Here is a 19010-nt window from a genome sequence, read left to right on the forward strand (position 1 = left end):
ACTCGTGTTAAGTCAATATACCCTTTTCTCTAGGGATAATTTTGACAAAATTTATATCCAATTGGTCCATTGGTATCAGAGGAAATTATTTTTGAAGGTGTAAACAATGATCACCAAATAATAATATAGCTCACACTGACCAATGTACTAACTTATCACAACAAAGCTATTGGCATAGGATAACTAAATGGATAATATAAGTTACACTTCTTAAGATGCAAACAAGAATATCTTTACATTAACTAACCATAGTAGAGAGACAGTATGCAGAATGGGCAGATTCAAAATACTTAAGGTAAAACTATTATACCAAATTGTTAGATGTGTTGATATCACATGATGCCACCCTGGCAGAATAATCTTGAAAGGTGGAACAAGAACAAAACTAATGTTATCAGTAAGTCACCATTCTACACAAATGAACTAAAATGAGCTATGGATCTACAAGCTTTTAAAAACAACAATTGTCATGAAATTTTCAAAGGACAATATTTTAAATCTAGTCATCAAATTTGTATGCAGCATTTCCTGAAATCAAAATAATAAAACTTGCCATTGTGTTCATTGGTCAACAATCTCAATAAAAAATTGAAAACAACACGTTTAATAATTTCATGCATCCGAAGCGCTTTTCTGGATTTACCTTCATCAGGAACGCTCAAAGCCAAACATTTGAAATCCGAGGATGTATAAGTACCGAAACCGTTGAAGAGCTATATGACAAAAATACCTAAAATAAATAGCCAAATTCATCTAAAGTCAACTTTGCCTGAGGGAGTTGAAACCTTAGAAAATTTAAAAACGGACAATTTTAGAAAAGTTTGTTAAATCATGTCAGTACCGAAGTACTGACTACTGAGCTGATGATACCCTCTGGGACTGATAGTCCACCAGCAGAGGTATCGACCCAGTGATGTAAAAAATAACAAATGCACAGTAATTTCTGAATTTAAAGTATTCTAAAGTATATAGGTTATCTCCCCTGAAACTAGTGTACACTGTCAAGTGGTTTATTGTTCACAGAGTGGAAATGTACATACAACTGTCGAATCACAATAATAAACACTTTTTAATTGAAATATAGATGACAAAAGTACAAAGAATACAACTGAACATAACAAAATAACACCATGCTAACAATAAAACACTACATAAATTATAGTGAAATATAAAATCATTTAAAAACATGTCATTATTCAATTGTATACAATGTTTGGAAAGAAAATGTACAGATATTCAAGGTTTATAATTTCAAACAATAAAACATAATCAAGAATAGGTAACATTTTCTAATAAAGATAAGTAAAGGGTTCCCTGGGTCTTTCTTGAGATTGCTATTTTAAAAGTGTAATACTGACCGCCAAAAACTAACTCCATTTATCAGTAAGTAAAATAAAGAATTATTTTTTAGATTGTAAAATATTTCTTTGATGCTGTTTTTTTATTATGAAGAAGCTTCTATCCAAGTATTGTTATATTCCATGATCATTTGACAAAGTTATTGACTTCTAAGAAACATCACCATAGACTGAATGTAAATATTAAATCAAAAACTTAACTTAGTTAAGTCAATCCATCATTAAATAACTGAAGGAAAAATGAAAATATTTTTTTTATTTGAACAGGTTTTGTTTAATATCACTTAATCATAAAAAAAGCTTCTATCCAAGTTTATTGTATTCTATGAATGTTTTACAAAGTTACATTTGTCTAAAAAAAAAAAAACACCAGACTGTATCTAAATGTTAACGCAAAAAATGGAAACCATTAATCAGTAAAATTTGTATGGATAAAAAAAATAAAATGCTAACTTTTGATCTAAATTATCTAATGATTATGAAGAAGCTTCTGACAAAGTTCCATAAAAATCCATGAGATTTGACAAAATTATTGATGTGTAAAAAATGTTTACCAAACACTGCTTTTAAAAGTTAACTGTAAAAAGTTAGTCATTTTATCAGTAAACTACAGATATCCGCAAAAAGCAATAGACTGCAGGATTGCATGTCCCACTTCAACAACTTTCATCCCAGGAGACAAAGAAAGTTGATCTTATCAAAGATGTATGTATGTATATCAAAATATAGTTACATTCAACAATTATGGGATTATTCATGAATCAAAAAATCTGTGATTTTTGTCAGACAAGAAAAGTTTGCACAAATATGCTCAATTCAGGGGGAGATAATTATAGTGCTTATTCAATAAAAGCAATTCTATGGTATTATGACACAATTCAACAAAAAAACTAAATAATAATTAATAAAATCTGGTAAAAACTAATTGATTTAATTGGTCTTCTTTTCAATTAATTGCTCTTCATTACTTGTGGAGTAACTTATCAAAGGGATAAGTGCTTTGTCTATATAATATTTTACAACATTTGAAAGATATTTTGTACATTATGTACCCCTTAATCAAGACACACTATTTAATCTCACACTTCTGTCAGTTGTCAATGATTTATATAAAAATAAAGTACTAGATCACAGGTCAAATAATCTACAATACATAAACATTCAATAATTTATAAAGACCTACTCCAAAATGATAATGAGTTAGTATTTCTAGGAAAGTGAAATGTAACCCAATAATATAATGCTGTTTATTTGTATGTCTACATAAATAAATAGAAAGTCTCGTAAATATCAGGCTATATAAGTGTTATTTTAATCATGCTTCAATTTCATATTAGATATTGTTGTAAGAGGTTAAATTGAGAATGAAAAAGAAAAGTTGCATATAAACTATGGCACTAACTGGTGAACACTGATTTGCAAGAGAGTATAACTGGTTAATTGCCCTAACTATTGATTAACGTCAATAAAAATAACAAGATAAACATCAGACATCAAAGTGTATTTACTTGATTACAAAGTACATGTAGTTTGTATATATCACATGATCAGATGACATTCCTAGATCTTTATCATTTAGCAGGTGCTCCAGCATACGGTGTAGACTACAATAAGAAAACATTGATGTTAAACTGATTCTATAATGAGAAAGAATAAGTTGCAATGTGTTTTAGGCTTAGTGTTTCCTGCAGGAGGTTTTGGCATGGTATGGCGTCATGCCGTGTTTTCTTGATGCCCTGCCATTTTTAGAAAAAAAATTTGGCGCCATGCCCCTTTTCTGTTGTATTGTAGAACGCCCCGCTGTAATTTAAAAGCGGTTCTGCAATTCATCTTTTAGCAAGACCGTTTTGGGTTATTTCCTTGGAACAAAATCAAATTTTAATGGCTGACATTTTTTTAGGGCCCCACCTAGTGGCTGGTCGCCCTATAGTGATCAGTCTGTCCGTAACAAATTTTGTCCGCTCTATATCTAGAGAACCGTTATAATTTCATACTTTATACTTGACAAGTATATTAACCAACACCAGAGGGTGTATCATAATGTTTGTACAACTTCCTAGGCCATAGTTCAAGGTCAGCGGGGCCCACAGAGATGGCTCCCATCTCAATGATGTCTAGTTGAATTTCGTAATTATGTTTGAACAGTTTTGAAGCGACAGATTACAAATACAATTCATGATTGAATATAATAGGGACAACATGGATTTGTATCTCTACAAATTTAAAATTCTAGACAATTTAAAAGGGAACCAGGCGATCGTTTGAGTTATAATTTTACGATGCATGGGATGAAAATTACCACTGATTACGTAAACAATCCAATGTTTGTTTATATTTTCTATTTATACTATTCGGTTGGTCGAGACTTCAATTGGATGTGAATTTACGTCGGCTTTCATACTGATGTTATCTTAATAAAATTAAAGTTAAGAATATAGCTGATATAGATTTGAATAGTACTAAAAATCAACGTTTCAATAACAAAAACATGAATGGAAAAAAGATGAAAAGCAGAAGAATATATGTATAGTAAGTCTTGCTATACAAATCTTTGAATATCCAAAAACTATTTGTACAGTTATGAGCCAAGGTAGCTTTGAATGGTATAAACATGTGAGATCCAAAAGGCATAATTTTAGCACTTCTTTTATGCATCTAAAAAGCAATGCATTGCATTTGCTCTTTGTCATGCATAGTCCACTTTCACAACACATCCTTAGACAATAAGTCTCAGGCATCCAGTATTAAAGTTTATAACTGGAGTTATTGAATGAAATGAGGCAGTTGCACAAAGAACATGATCAAGATTATATTAGCTTAGTCTAGAATTGATAATTTTATTACAAAAAGGAATTAAATTAAAAATCTAATAGTAATATACATATCTTTATTTCTTACCAATAAATATGAAACAATGGTATATTCTATGTAAACAGTGCCCTAAAAGTGTAGTCCTCCACACAAAGGGTGCCCTTAAAGTGTAGCCAACCACACTACAAGTGCCCTCTGAGAAAAAAAATTACCCTGCCCTTTTCAAAAGCTGCAGGAAACACTAAGGCTGTTTATTAATACATGTATACACATTTTTAACTACTTCTGTTTCAGAAGTGCTTCATGTAAAAAAAGAAACATTGATGTTTAGACATACAAACAAGTTCCAAGTGAAAAGGATGCTTATGGAAATCAAATTGAATGTAATGGAAATAATAGATATACAAAATGAAATTAAATTTTGTTTCTGAAATTTGGTGAAAAATCGCATGAGATTTATTAAGTGTTTTTTTTTCATTTTTGAGCTAACAGTAAAGTGTCAAATTTTGTTTTTATGTACATCAACCCTTGTTTACCTTTTACAGTAAAAGTTATTATTTCAAACAAAATCTGAGATGGTTGTCTCTCTAGTATTAATACTTACAATCAGTCTAACACCAAACATAGCATGAGTGTCATTTCTATGTGTGGCCAATGCAGACTTTAGTTGTCCATTTTCTAACACACCAACATGTTGTGTCACAGTTTTACATGATGCCATGGTAACAAACTGATTGGTCTGATGTAACTGGATTTTTGTTTCTGCTCCATGCATTGTACCTGGTGGCTGTTTATAGAAAAATTATTTTCATACTGCAGTTTCATTTATTTTCTTGCGTTCCAATTTTCATGGATACTTGATTTTGTGGTTTAGAAAATTCTGTGTATTTAGCCTCATGCTGAAAATTGGTGGTTCACCTGTCCACAATAACTGGTACTCCATAAGTTATAATGAAACCACGGTTTTAAGAGTCCTCGTGATTAACCACAGGGTTAGTGCCAGATACAGTCTTGTCTGACTAGTGAAGGGTAAACTTTTATATCATCATACTCCAAATAGTGCAAAAAATGTGTATTAAATAAAGTATTCATCATGGAGATCGTACAATTTTACATAAATTTTTTTATTGTCACCAGTAGGTGTCTTTTCTCATGTTTTTGGTGAACTGATGTTTGTGTGTTGATGGATTACTGTCATTATTTAGGTGTATCTGATATTTCCTTTTATATATATACAACTAACAAAGTACAGGTATAGAACATGCCATTCAATGGACTGTACCTTCCATGTAAAATATTTATAATAATGAGATACTTTATTTTTCTCAATTGCATGCCTAAATCTTGCTCTTTATGCAGATTCCAATTTCACAACAAAAATACTACTGACTAGTATAATGTTATTGAATATCAGCTCATCCTTTCATTTCTATTTCCACTCTTTTAAAGGCAGTCTCAAATACATATCCCCTTGAAGTACCATCACCTTATACACTGCTATGGGAATTTTTTTAAAATCATAAGTAACACAATACCATCAATTTTTTATTAGTTCCTTATTTAATCACAGGACCAGACTTTCTTGATTTTTGCACAAAAAATTATGAATTACGATATGAACAAATAATTCTAATTTAGAGATTATGAACAGGTTTATTTGATTTCATTAATAAACTTCGTCAAAATTAAAAGGAAACAACTATTGTGACTATGTAAAAACTCACCATGTGAACTAGCTGTGTTAAACCATTGACAACAGCAATGTAGTTATTGTTGTTATGGAGACGAACTTGGTTATTGCCCTCATTTACTACAGTCCATAAAGCTGAAAAATTAAAAAACTTTTAGGTACATGTACATTAAAATCAAACACTTGAAACAAGAAACGCATATAAGGCTTTTCAAGATATTGGAATAACCACAATGCCCATATTTGGGATTGTTTTCACAGTATATCATTGTACTATTTTAGTGTCCGGTTTTGATAGTTTTACTATTTTAGTGTCCGGTTTTGATAGTTTAAGTACTATTTTAGTGTCCGGTTTTGATAGTTTAAGTACTTTTTTAGTGTCCGGTTTTGATAGTTTTAGTGTCCGGTTTTGATAGTTTAAGTACTGTTTTTAGTGTCCGGTTTTGATAGTTTTACTATTTTAGTGTCCGGTTTTGATAGTTTAAGTACTATTTTAGTGTCCCGTTTTGATAGTTTAAGTACTGTTTTAGTGTCCGGTTTTGATAGTTTAAGTACTGTTTTTAGTGTCCGGTTTTGATAGTTTTACTATTTTAGTGTCCGGTTTTGATAGTTTAAGTACTATTTTAGTGTCCGGTTTTGATAGTTTAAGTACTGTTTTAGTGTCCGGTTTTGATAGTTTAAAAGTACTCATTGAAAATCTTGTGAACATCCATTAGCTTAGAAACAATGCTTGTGCACAACTCCCATCTACCACTTTATTTTATGTTTTATTAATTGGTTACATTACAGTATATAGTGATAATCCATTGGCTCATGAAGCTTACTGTTAAAAGCCTGAGGTCCCTCGGCACCACATCCATCAATGACTAACTGTTGTGTTGGTGACATCACAATCTGTAGTGATCGTCCGCTGGCACGTGATACTAGCTGTACAACATTGTTTGTCTGGAATGTTTGCTGAAAAAATATATACCATATATAAATATTTGTGGCTCAATCTTTAGTTTTCTATGTTGTGTTTTGTGTACTGTTGTTTGTCTGTTTGTCTTTTTCTTTTTTAGCCATGGAATTGTCAGTTTATTTTCAACTTCTGAGTTTGAATGTCCCTTTGGTATCTTTCGCCTCTTTTTTATGTAAATGTATTTCAAAGCACATCAATTTTGTCAGAGGAGTTGGGTGTTAGTGTGGTCTGTTGAACTGTACAATATTATTGGTGATTCCTTTTTTCTTTTTTGTTTTATTGTTTAAGAAATTGATATGATGTAAATAATATATAAAGAAAATTTTTAAAAAGTTAATAAAAAAAAAATGCAAATATTTCGCTGTGTTAAAAATCGTTTGCATTAAAGGTTGCACTCCTTATGGAAGATATGTATTAAGAGTGTTTACCATGAATATCTTCTATGAGGAGTAAAACCAGTGGGGTCCTTGTTGCTCAGTCTTTTGTTTTCTATGTAATCTTTTGTTATTGTAGTTTGATCTTTCATGGTTTTTATTTTTGGCTATTTTTTTGTTTGTTTTTATTGGAAATGATTTTAGAGTGCCCCCTTGGTATTTTCTTTTTCTTTTCAACCAGTCTACTAAACAAGATTATTTTCTAATATTTTACTGAATGATCAGTCTGGTTTCAAGTCTACTTACCAGAATATTTCCAGTCTCACACTGTTTGACAGCATGGTCAATCTGGTTACCTGCCCAATTCAGACCTTTTTCTACCTCTCTGCCTACACTGTTCACTTCTTTCATGATTGATCCAAACAATCCTGGCTATAAGATCAAGAAAATAAATTGTCATTTGTACCAATCTCTAACTAATAGAATACAGATTTAAACAATCAAAGCAAAATACAAAAATACAATTTGACTGTTCCCTTCTAATTGTCATTATTTTTTTAACTTTCCATTAGCATTGAGTGATTTTTCCTTTCTTGCACTTTCAGTTAAACAATTTCTTTACATAACTTTTTCAAAATGTCAAGCGTATGGAGAGTTTCATTATTGCAAAATTGCAATCCTTATTACGCAATTTGAATAGAGATAGTGTGTTTAAAATTATGCATGGAGTAAGTAACAATCTAAAAAGTGTGTCATTATAAAATGAAATTGAAATCAAATGGATATTTGGTCAGAGTTTTTTCCTATATTTGCTATGAATATGCAGACTTTGTTAAACTTATCTGACTATCTTACATTAATTTTGAGACCAGAAAACCTACATGTATTAAGTAATTTGTTACAATCTTAACTCATACAAATATCTTTTGATTTTCCAACTTACAGATGATGTATGTACAACTTTTGTTGGTGGCTGGTTGACATATACTGTTGTCTGTAAAATAAAAATCACAGATTAATTATCTAATTAACCCAAGGTCTGTGATTGGTCTATAAACATCACAAAGTAGTTACCAGTATCCTGTTAACATACAAAGTCTGTGATCAGGTGATTTGTCAAAATAAACATCACAAAGTAGTTACCAGTATCCTGTTAACATACAAAGTCTGTGATCAGGTGATTTGTCAAAATAAACATCACAAAGTAGTTACCAGTATCCTGTTAACATATAAAGTCTGTGATCAGGTGATTTGTCAAAATAAACATCACCATGTAGTTACCAGTATCCTGTTAACATAAAGTCTGCGATTTGTCAAAATAAACATCACAAAGTAGTTACCAGTATCCTGTTAACATAAAGTCTGCGATTTGTCAAAATAAAACAGGAGTAGTTATCCTGTTTACTACAGGGATTAGAGTTCTTATGTGTAGAGAATATACAATATTATGAACTGTTAGATAACTGTTAGATGACAAGATTTCTATACTTGGTGCTAAACTTGGTGGTTACATGTGTGAAAGCATTAACATTAACATGCATTTTTTATTGTTGTTTGGGGGGCCTCAGTGGCTGAGTGATCTAAGTAGTCCAACTTCTGTATCATTAGTCTGTCGAAATTGAGGTTGTGAGTCCAGATCCTGCACCTGGCAGGTGCATTTGACTCCAATCTTAATTGACAAGGATTGTCAGTTTTCCTATCAAAGATCAGTGATTTTCTCCCACACTCCAGATTCCTCCACCAATAAAAAATGACTGCCATGAAATAGTGCAATAGTGCTGAAAGTGGCTTTAAACACCAATCAATCAATAAATTTATTGTTTTTTGTACAAATATTTTTTCAGAAGTGTTTTGGATTAGTGGTTAGTGTAGTTGTTTTGTATTGTCCATTATTTTTTCAATGTTATTCTTTTTATGAGTCCATTATATGTTACATAATATCGTTAAGAGATCTGGCTTTGCGGTCATAAAAATTTCAACGATTATCATACTCAGACTAAGAATTCCACCAATGAAAACAAATACTAGATCTGGGCTCTCTGTCATAAAACTTTACTCAGTACTCGTAGTACAAAATTTGTGCTCGAAACACCAAATCCAGTATTTTTATTGGTGGAAATCTGAGTCTGAGTACAATAATCGAACTTGAAAGTTTTATGACCGCAAGGCTTTTGGTTTCAAGTACAAATTTTGTACTCTGAGTACAGAGTAAAGTTTTATTACCGATAGCCGTCCTGTCTATCTGATGTAAGTTATTTTATAAAATACTTTGCTTATAACAACTATACCTACATTGGATGCATAACCTGCAGGAGGTGGTCCTTGGTACTGATACGGTGGTGGAGGTCCTTTATGTGCCATTGTCTATAAAGAATTAAAAAACAAATTAAACACATACTACAGGAAATAAAATTAATTGAAATAGTAGTAAATGTATCAGCTGACCTACAAATAAAGCTTAAGAACACCTGAAATGCCTTTTAAAGTCTTACCTGACAACATACATACATAAATTCAATTGTGCAAGTATTAATAATGCATTATTTTTCAGAAGTCTCTTGTTATAAAAAACAGGAGATGTGGAATGATTGCCAATGAAAAATATGAAACAATTTAATTGAGTTAACTTACAGCCTAGTTTATAACAAAACGATTTACAAACAAGAATGCACACGCTGAAATGTCTCGCCTTCTTTACTAATCACTGATATTATGCTGATAATCCTTAATATAAAGCTTTATTACAACTGTCACATAAACTTAACATTAACCAAGAAAACTAAACATTGACCAATGAACCATGAAAATGAGGTCAAGGTCAGATGAACCATGCCAGGCAGGCATGTACAGCTAACAATTCTTCCATACAACAAATATAGTTGACCTATTGCTTATAGTTTAAGAAAAACAGACCAAAACACAAAAACTTAACACTGAGCAATGAACTGTGAAAATGAGGTCAAGGTCAAATAAAACCTGCGCGACTGACAAATAGATAAAAAAATATTTCCATACACCAAATATAGTTGACCATTGCATATAGTATTAGAAAAAAAGACCAAAACTCAAAATCTTAACTTTGACCACTGAACCATGAAAATGAGGTCAAGGTCAAATGACACCTGCCAGCTAGACATGTACACCTTACAATCATTCCATACACCAAATATAGTAGACCTATTGCATACAGTATAAGAAAAACAGACCAAAACACAAAACTTAACTATAACCACTGAACCATGAAAATGAGGTCAAGGTCAGATGACACCTGCCAGTTGGACATGTACACCTTACAGTCCTTCCATACACCGAATATACTTGACCAAATGCTTATAGTATCGGAGATATGGACTTGACCACCAAAACTTAACCTTGTTCACTGATCCATGAAATGAGGTCGAGGTCAAGTGAAAACTGTCTGACGGGCATGAGGACCTTGCAAGGTACGCACATACCAAATATAGTTATCCTACTACTTATAATAAGAGAGAAATTAACATTACAAAAAATGTTAACTTTTTTTTCAAGTAGTCACTGAACCATGAAAATGAGGTCAAGGACATTGGACATGTGAATGACGGAAACTTCGTAACATGAGGCAGCCATATACAAAGTATGAAGCATCCAGGTCTTCCACCTTCTAAAATATAAAGCTTTTAAGAAGTTAGCTAACGCCGCCGCTGCCGGATCACTATCCCTATGTTGAGCTTTCTGCAACAAAAGTCGCAGGCTCGACAAAAATGTGCTTCACTGAGCGCAGCTGGATACGAACGCAGAGGTCCAACCAAGAACAGTTGGGGCAAAAATGGACACAATATTCAAGCTTGATACAGGTCTGAATTTGGATTGTAATTAAATATTTGACACATTATAGGTTTCTGACACAGAATAAATGTAGTCAAAGAACTTGAAATTGGTTATATGATTTGAATTTATATTCATTGGTGAAAATTAATAATTTCTTAAATCTTGAGGAAAAAAAAATTGCCCCCCCCCCCCCCCAAAAAAGTGTTTTTTTTACACCCCCTCCCCCCTCCACAAAAAATCAAAGCACTGTAAGCGCTGTAGGCAGTTAACCAAAAACAAAAGGCAAACGTAATTATGAAAACTGTGGCAGTGTTGCTTCAATTTTTTTTTAAGATTTGAAAGAATAAACATTAAACATTCGTATATTGTACATTTATGTTCATTAAATGAATTGATTATTAAGGCAAATTAATTAATATTTCATCAAGGTTTTCAAAAGCAACTCATATATCAATGTAAATGACCCCCATCTTCACCCCCAAGTGCATGATGTTACTCCATACCAAGTTTGGAATAAAATGACAGGTGATTATAAAACAGTTGGTCAAACATTCTCGGGCTTTACACTGCTTGAAAGATTTATATGTTTTCTTTAAAATGAGCCATAAATGAAAATTATTATAGGCCCAGAAATAATTTAATAAATAATTAAAGTAAATTCAATTAACCTAGACTCATTTTTTGCATCAATAAAATTTTATAATAAACAAGAAATAATTGTAACAGGATGCGGTTACGAAGTCTCCCAAACAAAGCCCCCATAATTCGTCATTCCCATGGTCTCCTGACATTGGGCAAAGTCCAGTTCATATTGGTTTGGTCTAGTAAAGTGATATACATATGTGACACCTAGGAGATTGACCCTGTATGTCATTCAAATCTTTTTGAAATGATGAACAGGAATAAATATGGTTTAAGTGTGGGTATCTCGACCGTTTACAAGTTCTCAAACAGGAGGGGGTGGGGTGACCCAAGGGACTCCCCAAATATTTCATTTGATTTGTTATATTGTCCCATACATGAATACATATGGTTTAGGGGTGGGGATCTCGACCATTTCCAAGTTCTCAAACAGGAGGGAGTGGGGTGACCCCAGGGACTCCCCAAATATTTCATTTGATTTGTTATATTGTCCAATACATGAATATATATGGTTTAAGGGTGGGGATCTTGACTCTTTACAAGTTCTCAAACAAGAGGGGGTGAGGTGTCCCCATGGACTCCCCCTATATTTCATTTGATTTGTTTTATTGTCCCATACATGCATATATATATGGTTTAGGGGTGGGGATCTCGACCATTTCCAAGTTCTCAAACAGGAGGGGTGGGTTGGCCCGAGGAACTCCCCATATATTTCATTTGATTTGTTATATTGTCCCATACATGAATATATATGGTTTAGGGGTGGGGATCTTGACTGTTTACAAGTTCTCAAACAGGAAGGGGTGGGGTGACCCAAGGGACTCCCCCTATATTTCATTTAATTTGTTTTATTGTCCCATTCATGAATGTATATGGTTTAGGGGTGGGGATCTCAACCATTTCCAAGTTCTCAAACAGGAGAGGTTGGGGTGACCCCAGGGACTCCCTATATATTTCATTTGATTTGTTATATTGTCCCATACATGAATATATATGGTTTAGGGGTGGGTATATCGACTGTTTACAAGTTCTCAAACAGGAGGGGGTGGGGAGACCCCAGGGACTCCCCTATATTTCATTTGATTTCTTTTATTGTCCCATACATGAATATATATGGTTTAAGGGTGGGGATCTTGACTGTTTACAAGTTCTCAAACAAGAGGGGGTGAGGTGTCCCCATGGACTCCCCCTATATTTCATTTGATTTGTTTTATTGTCCCATACATGCATATATATGGTTTAGGGATGGGGATCTCGACCATTTCCAAGTTCTCAAACAGGAGGGGTGGGTTGGCCCGAGGAACTCCCCATATATTTCATTTGATTTGTTATATTGTCCCATACATGAATATATATGGTTTAGGGGTGGGGATCTTGACTGTTTACAAGTTCTCAAACAGGAAGGGGTGGGGTTTCCCCAGGGACTCCCCCTATATTTCATTTGATTTGTTTTATTGTCCCATTCATGAATGTATATGGTTCAGGGGTGGGGATCTCAACCATTTCCAAGTTCTCAAACAGGAGAGGTTGGGGTGACCCCAGGGACTCCCTATATATTTCATTTGATTTGTTATATTGTCCCATACATGAATATATATGGTTTAGGGGTGGGGATATCGACTGTTTACAAGTTCTCAAACAGGAGAGGGTAGGGAGACCCCAGGGACTCCCCTATATTTCATTTGATTTGTTTTATTGTCCCATACATGAATATATATGGTTTAGGGGTGGGGATCTCGACCATTTCCAAGTTCTCAAACAGGAGGGGGTGGGACGACACCAGGGACTCCCCCAAATTATTTTCATTTGATTTCTTTTATTGTCCCATACAAGTAAATATATTGTTTAGGGTTGGGGATCGCGACGGTTTACAAGATAAAAGTACATTTTCAAATTGAAGGGGGTTCGGATGACCCCTAGGGACTCACCCTATATTTTGGTTGATTTTTTTTTGTCCTGTTCTCATTACTGAAGACTGCATGTGTCTATCACTTACTGTTTTCGAGAAAAAGTCATTTGAAAATTTTATTTTAAAAATAAAATCCCATAGGGTTCTATAGTAAACCCCTCCCTTCTTCAGGCCCCTCCAAATACCCCTAAATAGACCCCAATGCACAAACAAAAGATTAATGGCTCCGCTAGACATGTTAGTCTAATATTTTATGAAACCCTTAGTAAATCTGACAAACGGTCAAAGTTGTCTTCTTAGACGGTTTGAGTGGATTCGGTCCGACTTGTCTCGGGGAAGAGTTGTCCACATTACTTAGAACATCCCATCAACGTCGATTTCCGCATCTGTTTCATGACCTCATTTCATTCATAAAATAACAACAACCTTAATTCGAGCTTATTTGGCAAGATAAGTTAAAAATTACCGCCCACTTATATAACTTTATTTCCTCTATCATAGAGATTTGTTGTACATGAACAATATTCCTGCTCATTTTGCCATTTGGGAAATATAAACGACTTGTAATTACCGATTTTCGGCGATGAAATATTTCATATAATTGTTCTTTGACATCGTAGCCAAAAGCACAGGGGATAATAAACTACGTACGGATTTCTATTGAGCACTACTTCCTATGTGCAACTTCAAAAGTTTTGGGTAGTTCGACGATCATTTAAGGTTTTTCTGGTCATATTTTTTGTATTCCAGAAATAAAAGTATTAAAAAAATGTCCAATTAGTTATAAAAAACATAATAGCCAGCTAGATAATAACAATGGCAGGTATTTCAGCATTTATTGGGTAGAACACAAATCTAGGGTGCTCGCATAAGGCAGCTTAACTGCCTAAAAATAGTGTTTGAAGAAATTTTCTTTTTGTAAAATGTGGTACAATTTAAGAGACATCCATACACTTAAACACAAGTTATTGTCTGAAAACTAGAAAAATACCATATGTCTTCGGACGACGACGACGACGTGATAGCAATATTCGAACGCAAATTTTTAGCAGTCGTATAAAAACAAATATGACAGACATGAACCAACAACAAACACTGAATTTCAGGCTCCTGACTTGGGACAGGCACATACAGATTGTGTTTGGTTCAACATGTTTGTGGGTGCCCAGTCCTCTCCCTAACCTGGGACATTGGTGTACATTTGTAACTGCACAACATATGAAAAAACTATAAAAATCAGTTGAAAAGGGCTTAACTAATCAGAAACAAAGCATAAAAACAAGTAACAAAATGGTAGCATGCTTGCCTAGAGTAAGGGAATCAGTGGGTTCGATTCTGAACTTGGTCAAACCACAGAATTGAAAATTGTAATTCAATTCTTCTTCATTAAGCTCACAGCATTTAGGATAACGAGCAAAGACTAAATAATGTGTCCAGGTAGGGTGACAGTCTTCCTCAGATTGATTGGTACCTTTAATTGCTAAATAGCATGTTGTTAACTATCAAACCCAGGGTGTGGGTCTATTACAATTGATTGATTGATTGTTTAGGGTTTGATCTCACAACCCCAGTGTTGACAGGCAAGTGATACATTAGATGAACTACTTTAACCACTCAGCCTACGAGGTCCATTGGTCTAGTACAAGGTTGAGCATGCTGAGTCCATATTGATTTCACATTAACATATCCTCTTCCTGATATGTATGTAAGGCAATGCAAAAAATGATTGTGTGTTTCCCCAAACCTGCCATATGTTTTAACCCTCTGGGTCAATTTTTTTTTATTTCATTTTTTAAAAAAAATTTTGGCAGATGAAAAGAAAAGTGTTGCTTTGATTTCTTTTGATAATTTTCAATGATTCTTATTAAAATTGTCTGATAATCTCTTAAAAGTGTTTCAACATTGCTTAATTATCATTCCTTTAGTTTCACATAGATTATACCACAATAAAAAATGTATAATAAGAATTTACTGTCAATAATTAACAACAACATTCTCTGTAGAGCAACAGTTATTTTTCACTAAAAATATTAATATAATATACATAGATTTTCCTGCCTGCCTGGCCTTAATAATTTTCACATGTTAGGGGAAACCAACGTTCATTTTTCCATGGCCTAAGTTCGCACAGGTTATTATTTCTGCCATTCCCAAATGTTGTTGAAAGGATCCATTCCCTATGAGCAGATGAGAAATAATTATTAAATCATACTGTATTAGCTTATCCCACTAATTTTGAACCAATTAAATGAACCAGACTTCCAAAAATGGCATTAAACATGTTAAAAGGGCATTTCCCAAAACACCCAGATAAACATCTTTTGGTACATTGTAATGTGTGTCCTCAAAAATTTCTGTCAAATCTGCAGTTTATAAAACTTCAATCATATGTATACTTCTACTTCTACCATTATTTTGCCACTTTTGGATGTAAATATTTTATAGAAAATAATGCGTTTATGTAGAAGAGGAACAAACATTTATGACATTTATATGCAGCTCCAGATATCTTTTAAATTTAAATGCATAACTCACCGTAAAATAATTCAGTATATAATATAATTTCAAGTGTAACAAACAGATATAGCTATATATGAGGATTAAACACAGGTGTAATACCCTATCTGGCTTGTAGTTATGTGTAATTGTTTATGGTATGATCAGGTGATGTCAACAGTGAATGAGAATTAGTCATTTTCTCAAATTATATAGTTGTACACTCCAGGCATTTGAAATGTTTTGAATTTACAGGTCATGTTCAATTCCTTAATAAAAATACAGCTAACAACTTACACTTTAAAATAAAATAACGAAAGTATGCAAATACTTTGCGACGTCTACTTTCGATTTCCTTATAAATAATTATTCGTTCTAGATCACATGTGTGTTTGTTTTGCAAACTGTAACTTTAAATCGAATCTTCCTCCAATGAAGGAGCACCTCATATGATGAGTAATCCTCCACCAATATAAAAGTCAATGTATCCTAACGCTTAAAATGTTATATTTACATGTGACGAGTAGTCCTCCGCCAGTAATAAAAATGTTAATTTATTCTTTATATATTCTAACATTAGACGTTAAAAAGATTTGATACAAAAAAGATTGAGAAAATTCAAGAGAGAGCACAGTAAGATTTATTTATGAAGACTATTCAGCAAGTTATGAAGATCTACTCTGCAAATCAAAATTACCATCTTTAAAAATTAGAAGAATGAGATCATTGGCTTTTGAAGTTTTCAATAATATTAATAAAAAATGTCCTGTTTATCTCCTTGATTTAATCCACTTAAAAGAAAACCCTTACTCTTTCAGATACCAGAATACAGCAGACCTACCACATGTGAGAACAACTGCATATGGTCTACAATCTTTAAGGTATGCGGGTGCTAAGCTTTGGAATGAGCTGCAGATGAGCAACGTATGAATCTTTAAATTAATTCAAGACCTTGATAAATTCTTGGTCTGGCAGCTCATGCCAATGTTTCGCCTGCAAAACCAGTTAATTCTGTTCATTGTTTTTAGTTTAATGCTTTGTTTTCAACATGTCAAACATATTTTGTTTTGTTAACTTTAGTGCTTCTGCTATTTTGTGCTTATTTTAGTTACTTTACTAATCTCCATGTGCTTTTTATGTTGCAAACCATTTTACTTTTGCTTTTGTGTTTTTACCTCATAAGTGCTTTATAGAACCTTTGTGTTGCATGTTTACATATTAATATGAACTCTTGCTTTCTATGTTTAATTATATGTGTGCATGACTTGATATGTATGTTTTGTTTGTTGTGCTTTTGTTCTGTCGGTTTTAAGAGCTCTTCAGAGCTTATGTTTGTAATTGTATTGCTTATACCGACTCTAAATAAAGTTTTATGTCTTATTCAAAGTGCCATATATAACGTGAGGGTACCCAAATTGCACCTATTTTGACAGTTTTTTTTTCACCTACGTTTATTTATGATCCAGACAAAAGTTTCCATTTTGTGTTTATTTTGTAGATGTATCCTTATTTACTATATAGTTCCATCTATTTGATTTTGAATTCATATTGAATCATAGAAAAATGGGTTTGAACCGACCTCCAAACCATCCATGATTCGGTAAATAAATGAGGAGTACCAAAATTACATCCATGTTTAAATTCACATCCTTAAAAATCGAATAACAGGTGTTTTGTTTTATTTCTTCTAATATTTAGAACAATTTGACATTGGTCCATGCTTACTCTTCATTTTTTAAGAAATGGATGCTGATAACATATTTTATTTGCTCATTTTTAAAAGATGACTTTTTGTGGACGTCCTTTCCGTAGATTTTACTTTTTTCAGTGAATACTTCATCTGTTGATTTATACTGTGAACGTTTTGTGAATATCTAAATATATTTACCTATTTGAAAGAGGTACATAATGTCAAATAAAAAAAAATACAAATTGTTCAGTCCCTAAGAAAACTTGTAAGATTTTCGCTGCTATTTTGGCTAAATAGATGCAATTTGGGTACTGTGACGTTATACATCGAAGTAAAACACTGCTCATCAAATATAAAATACGTCTCCATTAAGTACATTTATATATGTTTGCGGCAATAAGTGAAATTAGACATTAAGCTTAAATCCTAGGCAATAAGCTAACGCCTAGCCTGAAATTTTCAGGCTTTAAGCTTATTTCCTGAAATCTGATGATGATTATTCAACCTATTGCCACACATCATTTCAGGCAATAAGTTAACTTTGTGATTTTGGTTTATCTTCCAAATACATGTACATTCGTTGAAATATTCTGATGAGTAATTATTTTTTTTAATTATATGTCAAAAATGAATATAAACTGATATAAAAGATCTTAAAATTTTAGTATTTTTTCGTACTCAAAACAGAACTTATTCGTATTTCTTTGTGGTTTTGCTCTTCAATGATCGAGCCGGTTTGGGCTGGTCAATAATAGATAACCGAAGATATGAAATTTTGCCAGTCATATCATCTTTCCATCGGTTTTATTGTATATGTAAATGTTCTTAGATACCCATCTTGTCTTTTCATTTCTTAATCTGGATTATTAGCATTAAAGCAAGAACAAATTTCTCGAAACTTTGCGGAATATAAATTTCAATCAGGGAAAACAAAGATCATATACCCAAAGCAAAAGTACAATGGTCATTTGGCAAATATCAAACTTTCAAAATTAGAAAGTAAGGCAGCTATAGACTATTAAAATCCAAAATGGTAGGACATTTTTTACCATTGGAGGATTAAAAAACTGGTAACGTATAAGAGAACGATGAGGGAAATTTCAAAGTTTCTATCAATATAAAAATACTGAGGTGTAGTATGATTGCCAACTATCCAACAAGTTTACATATATTTTAAGACGTTTATTCAATGAGTTTTAACATCAATATTTTACTTATGATTTAATTTCATGTAATTCAAACTGCAGTTCTTTATTATGTACAAAATTTATT

The 19010-nt window shown here is 32.7% G+C and overlaps 1 protein-coding gene across 2 annotated transcripts; it reads right to left on the reverse strand.

The window, feature by feature from the left end:
• Nucleotides 1-1050: 1050 nt before the first annotated feature.
• LOC127700638 (uncharacterized) lies at nucleotides 1051-16471 on the reverse strand. Of its 2 annotated transcripts, none has more exons than XM_052204193.1 (8): nucleotides 16346-16471; nucleotides 9487-9558; nucleotides 8138-8188; nucleotides 7501-7626; nucleotides 6684-6816; nucleotides 5894-5994; nucleotides 4774-4956; nucleotides 1051-2962 (listed from the first exon to the last, which is right to left on the reverse strand). In XM_052204193.1, the coding sequence occupies exons 2-8, from the start codon at nucleotides 9553-9555 to the stop codon at nucleotides 2930-2932; spliced, it is 696 nt and encodes a 231-aa protein (XP_052060153.1). In that variant the 5' UTR covers nucleotides 9556-9558; nucleotides 16346-16471; the 3' UTR covers nucleotides 1051-2929. The 2 variants fall into 2 exon arrangements, with proteins under 2 accessions (XP_052060153.1, XP_052060152.1); XM_052204192.1 differs by lacking the exon at nucleotides 16346-16471 and adding an exon at nucleotides 16088-16237.
• Between the last annotated feature and the right edge of the window lie 2539 nt (nucleotides 16472-19010).

Source organism: Mytilus californianus, unplaced genomic scaffold (genome assembly GCF_021869535.1).
Source record: "Mytilus californianus isolate M0D057914Y unplaced genomic scaffold, xbMytCali1.0.p SCAF_5, whole genome shotgun sequence".
Lineage (NCBI taxonomy): Eukaryota > Metazoa > Mollusca > Bivalvia > Mytilida > Mytilidae > Mytilus > Mytilus californianus.